Source organism: Gigantopelta aegis, chromosome 12 (assembly GCF_016097555.1).
Source record: "Gigantopelta aegis isolate Gae_Host chromosome 12, Gae_host_genome, whole genome shotgun sequence".
NCBI lineage: Eukaryota > Metazoa > Mollusca > Gastropoda > Neomphalida > Peltospiridae > Gigantopelta > Gigantopelta aegis.
In genome coordinates this window covers 18,648,160-18,654,481 of record NC_054710.1, presented here as the reverse complement: position 1 = coordinate 18,654,481, position 6,322 = coordinate 18,648,160, and the positions used below count along the sequence as shown (strand labels likewise).

The 6,322-nt window shown below is 37.4% G+C and overlaps 1 protein-coding gene across 1 annotated transcript in view; it reads right to left on the bottom strand.

The window, feature by feature from the left end:
• Nucleotides 1-1,650: 1,650 nt before the first annotated feature.
• Nucleotides 1,651-6,322, bottom strand: part of LOC121385873 — a 100,433-nt gene continuing 95,761 nt past the window's right edge. The window contains exons 30-31 of the mRNA XM_041516664.1: nt 5,587-5,769; nt 1,651-3,223 (exon numbers count right to left, since the gene is read on the bottom strand). Coding sequence (XP_041372598.1) covers nt 3,134-3,223; nt 5,587-5,769 — 273 coding nt within the window. The 3' untranslated portion in view covers nt 1,651-3,133. The remainder of the gene's footprint in view (nt 3,224-5,586; nt 5,770-6,322) is intronic.

Sequence of the window (6,322 nt, the reverse complement as noted above, 5' to 3'; positions counted from 1 at the left end):
GACGGTGTTTGTTGTGATACAATGTTGGTTCATCTGGCCAGTAAATTGTTGTAATTTAATTTGAACTAATGTCAGTGTACCAACAACCGAAACGTGTGTGGGTGTCCTAGTAAAAATAGTGTGACAATTTTTGTGCAGAACTCGGTTAGTCATACTCTACCGTTTTCTCTGTGAAATGAGCAGCATAACCCCCAATTTGTTTAAATTACTTTAAGGGTGATGGATGGTAGTATATCTGTGGTGTATATGTTTGTTTTGTTGAACGATTCAACTAGAGCACATTGGTTTATTAATCATCGGCTGTTGGATGTCAAACAATTTGTAATTTGGTAATTTGACATATAGTCTTAGGAAACCCGCTACATTTTTCCATTAGTAGCAAGGGATTTTCTATGTGCACCATCCCAGACAGGATAGCACATACCATGGCCTTTGATATACTAGTTATAGTGCAATGGCTGATACAAGAAATAGCCCAATGGGGCCCACCGACGGGGATCGATCCTAGACCAATCATGCTTCATCACTGGGCTGTCCCACCCCTTGTGGCATTTGTCAGTTGAGTAGGAGTTTTCGCCATGTTACTATTGTCTGGGATTTGTCAGTTGAGTAGGAGTTTTCGCCATGTTACTATTGTCTGGCATTTGTCAGTTGAGTAGGAGTTTTCGCCATGTTACTATTGTCTGGAATTTGATTTGGTGGTATACACATGTATGTCCTAAAGTGCTCGCCCGATGCACGGTTGGTCTAGGATTGGTCCCCCATCAGTGGAACCCATCGGGGCTATGTTTCGTCTAGCCAGTGCACGACTGTCATGGTATGTGCTGTCCTGTTTGTGGGAAAGTGCATATAAAAGATTGCTTGCTACTAATGTCAGAATTGCCAAATGTTTGACATCCAACAGCCGACCGATTCATAAATCAGTGTGCTCGAGTAGTTGTTAAACTATAATTTCTTTTTGTTTTACCTATAGTGATCCTTTCCCTAAAAATAAAAGAGGAATCATTTTTATGGGAATTAAATTCTCAATCAAATTATATTTTCGCATGCAAGTGGGCTGGTCCAAAATTTGTACGAGACATTTATCTTGAACAAAAAACTGCAGAATACTTTGCAGGTGTTTTTAACTTTTTGTAAATTTTTCAGCAAAAGGCTGACATAGCAGATTTTTCATACTTAAAACTTACATGTATTTCTTATCATGTAAGAATTTGATAACACATGGGTTGTTAACAAACGTATGTGTTAACAATTTCAAGACGTACGATTGGCTGCTCGTAGGTGATGACCAGGTCACCAGTGCCATGCAGCTAATGAAAAACAACACTGTAAAAATATATTACACTGAGACATATAGTTAACCTGACATTCATGAGTCTGTGACAAGTCAGCTACAAGTGCAACAGCTGTAAATAACTTTTAGTCGAAAAAGATGTTAATATTTGTTTTAAAACCTGGTTTTTGAGGATATATAAGAAATAGAATAATACATTCGTGTCCATTAGATACCATTTATCTCACAACTCGTTTAAAAACGTATCAAATTCGCTTTCGCTCGTTAAGATACATTTTAAAACAACTCGTGAGATAAATGGTATCTACTATTCTCTACATCCATTTTGGTCAACAAAAAGGAAACTAAAGACATTATTAATATTATTTATTTTTTTATTTCAGTTATAATGGATAAAAATACAACAATCAGCATTTCAAAACCAGTACATAAAACTGAACTTTTTTCTAGTTTAATAATAGGCCTACATCAAATCTTATCGCTGTAAGAAAAAATTAACCAAATGGTTCTTTACTTTTTGTACAAACTATTTCAGCTAGTGATATTAAAACACAATCTCTACTCTTGATTTGTAACAAACAATTTTTTTAAATGTCATATTTATAATAAGAAAAATAAAATGTCATCAATTAGACAAAAATCATTCACTTCCTGTTTAGATGTAATCATTCACTTCCTGGTCAGACCAAAATGCACCCCTCATTTCATTTCCTGTAACAACAGTGCGTCTGTAACCAACACCGACTGAACATATAGACTTTAGTATTAGAATTATTGGGTATCAACAAGGTACCAATAGTACATGTGAAATGTTATTCAAACATTCGGATGATCACCAGTAAAATTAAGTCGACAAACATGCTATGGCTGGAGTAGCAAGGACTTCAACCTTTCACAGTCTGATCCAATAAAAGCTCTTGGATCACCTTGCAAGTAGTCAAAATAACAACCTGCTACCTGTAAAACATTTATACATCTAAAAACAACAACCCAAAACCCAAACAATAACATAATGATATAATTATAATATATAATAATATTATAATACTACAAAAATATTAATGTTTTCAAACGAAGAACACTTCCTAATTACACCCAAGTACTTGTGGTTCTTCCACACAGCAGCAAGCTATCCATAGACATTATCTCAGGTGAGCACTCTACCATGGGTCTTGAAGAACAAGTAGAATGTGTCTACTACTGGAGTAAGAGAAGCAACAGAAAATAACAACAGCTGGACGATCCTGTCTAACAAAGCATTAGTCACAGACGCTGATAATATTCAAGTGATGATATAATAAACCACCAAACAGCACTAAATGTCTAAAAGTTGAACATGTGTAAATAGGTATGATAACCAAAACTACTGTTAAGTAAATGTTGAAACTCTCGCATAAAACATGATTTGTCTTTGTTTGACATCAAGTTCAATAGCGATATTTTAAAGTTACACTCCTCATTAACCGTGTTGAGAAAGAACACAGCTTTCTCAGTTTAATCTATTAACTGATGAAGAAACATTGTCATTAGAATCCACTAACTGTGATATAGAGACACTCCATTGTTTCAATCCACTAACTGTGATGTAGAGACACTCCATCATTGTTTCAATCCTTTAACTGTGATGTAGAGACACTCCATCATTGTTTCAATCAACTAACTGTGATGTAGAGACACTCCATCATTGTTTCAATCCACTAACTGTGATGTAGAAACACTCCATCATTGTTTCAATCCTTTAACTATGATGGTAAGAACACCACATCATAATCATTTGAGTCTATTAACGGGATGCTATAACTGACTGAATGAATATTGTAACACCATCAGTCTGACATGTTATTTGAGTGATGGAAAGTCTTCTGGAAGCAGGGCATGGACGCGACAGTTTGGACACGTGCTCTGTTCTCGGAACCATGTACGTACGCACTGAAAGAAGAGAACAAATCATTAATCTGAATTGTCACTTTTTACTTAGACTGGGGGAAAACAAACAAAAAAGAAAATATACTGATGAACACTATAAAAGACAGATTCGTGGAAGTCGTGGTTACAGTCTTAACATGTATCTATAAATACTTGACACTCGCAGTGTTGTAGTTACTCAGATTCGTGGAAGCGGTGGTTACAGTCTTAACATGTATCTATAAATACTTGACACTCGCAGTGTTATAGTTGCTCACAGATTCGTGGAAGTCGTGGTTACAGTCTTAACATGTATCTATAAATACTTGACACTTGCAGTGTTGTAGTTACTCAGATTCGTGGAAGCGGTGGTTACAGTCTTAACATGTATCTATAAATACTTGACACTCGCAGTGTTGTAGTTACTCAGATTCGTGGAAGTCGTGGTTACAGTCTTAACATGTATCTATAAATACTTGACACTCGCAGTGTTATAGTTACAGATTCATGACAGTGGTGGTTACAGTCTAACATGTATCTATAAATACTTGTCACTCGCAGTGTTATAGTTACTCACAGATTCGTGGAAGTCGTGGTTACAGTCTAACATGTATCTATAAATACTTGACACTTGCAGTGTTATAGTTACAGATTTGTAACACCGGTGGTACAGTCTAACATGTATCTATAAATAGTTGACACTCACAGTGTTATAGTTACAGACTCATGGAAGCGGTGGTTACAGTCTAACATGTATCTATAAATACTTGACACTCGCAGTGTTATAGTTAGACTCAGATTTGTGGAAGCGGTGACACTCGCAGTGTTGTAGTTACAGATTTGTTACAGTCTAACATGTATCTATAAATACTTGACACTCGCAGTGTTATAGTTACAGATTCGTGGAAGCGGTGGTTACAGTCTAACGTGTATCTATAAATACTTGACACTCGCAGTGTTATAGTTACAGATTCGTGGAAGCGGTGGTTACAGGCTAACATGTATCTATAAATACTTGACACTCGCAGTGTTATAGTTACTCACCGATTCGTGGAAGCAGTGGTTACAGGCTAACATGTATCTATAAATACTTGACACTCGCAGTGTTATAGTTACAGATTCGTGGAAGCGGTGGTTACAGTCTAACATGTATCTATAAATACTTGACACTCGCAGTGTTATAGTTATCTACAGTCTAACATGTATCTATAAATACTTGACACTCGCAGTGTTATAGTTACTCACTGATTCGTGGAAGTGGTGGTTACAGTCTAACATGTATCTATAAATAATTGACACTCGCAGTGTTGTAGTTACTCAGATTCGTGGAAGCGGTGGTTACAGTCTTAACATGTATCTATAAATACTTGACACTCGCAGTGTTGTAGTTACTCAGATTCGTGGAAGCGGTGGTTACAGTCTTAACATGTGTCTATAAATACTTGACACTCGCAGTGTTGTAGTTACTCAGATTCGTGGAAGCGGTGGTTACAGTCTTAACATGTATCTATAAATACTTGACACTCGCAGTGTTGTAGTTACTCAGATTCGTGGAAGTCGTAGTTACAGTCTTAACATGTATCTATAAATACTTGACACTTGCAGTGTTGTAGTTAGACTCAGATTTGTGGAAGCGGTGACACTCGCAGTGTTGTAGTTACAGATTTGTTACAGTCTAACATGTATCTATAAATAGTTGACACTCGCAGTGTTCTAGTTACTCACAGATTCGTGGAAGCGGTGGTTACAGTCTAACATGTATCTATAAATGGTTGACACTTGCAGTGTTATAGTTACAGATTCGTGGAAGCAGTGGTTACAGGCTAACATGTATCTATAAATACTTGACACTCGCAGTGTTCTAGTTACTCACAGATTCGTGGAAGCGGTGGTTACAGTCTAACATGTATCTATAAATGGTTGACACTTGCAGTGTTATAGTTACAGATTCGTGGAAGCGGTGGTTACAGTCTAACATGTATCTATAAATACTTGACACTCGCAGTGTTATAGTTACTCACCGATTCGTGGAAGCGGTGGTTACAGTCTAACATGTATCTATAAATACTTGACACTCGCAGTGTTATAGTTAGACTCAGATTTGTGGAAGCGGTGACACTCGCAGTGTTGTAGTTACAGATTTGTTACAGTCTAACATGTATCTATAAATAGTTGACACTCGCAGTGTTATAGTTATTCACCGATTCGTGGAAGCGGTGGTTACAGTCTAACATGTATCTATAAATATGTGACACTCGCAGTGTTATAGTTACAGATTCGTGGAAGCGGTGGTTACAGTCTAACATGACACTCGCAGTGTTATAGTTACAGATTTGTGGAAGTGGTGGTTACAGGCTAACATGACACTCGCAGTTATAGTTACTCACCGATTCATGGAAGCGGTGGTTACAGTCCAGCGTGGCGATGTCTGAGATGGAGAGCTCTTCATGACAAATCACACACGGATCTTTCTCCTCCATGAAGATCTCCTGGTGGGCGTGCATGTTGTTGTAACCCCACGTAGAGGTCAGGCCAGGAGGCTTAGGAATTGATGCAGCAGAAGAGGCAACCTGAAAAACAACACAACTAATAATAACAGGGTTCTGTATTAAAGTGACACACCCTCGTTTTTATACACTACTGCATATTTTTTCTCAATCGAAGCTGTTTTTGTTAACTGAAATTGGACTAAGTTTAGATTATCCATTTTGTACATCCGAAGTGTTTCTGGTCATCCTGGTGTTTCTAACACCACAAATTGTGTTTTATCATGTACCTCTGACAAGTAATGGTGATTGAGACGAGCTCTAGTCTTATTTTTTACAGATGTTTCAATGTCATAGACTTGTTTCATTCTATTGTAATTTCTCGTTCCAGCCAGTGCTCCACAACTGCTGTAACAAAGGCCGTGGTATGTACTATCCTGTCTGTGGGATGGTGCATATCAAAGATCCCTTGCTGCTAATCGAAAAGAGTAGCCCATGAAGTGGCGATAGTGGGTTTCCTCTCTCAATATCTGTGTGGTCCTTAACCATATGTCTGATGCCATATAACCGTAAATAAAATGTGTTGAGTGCGTTGTTAAATAAAACATTTTCCTTCCTATTGTATTTTAGGGGCTGG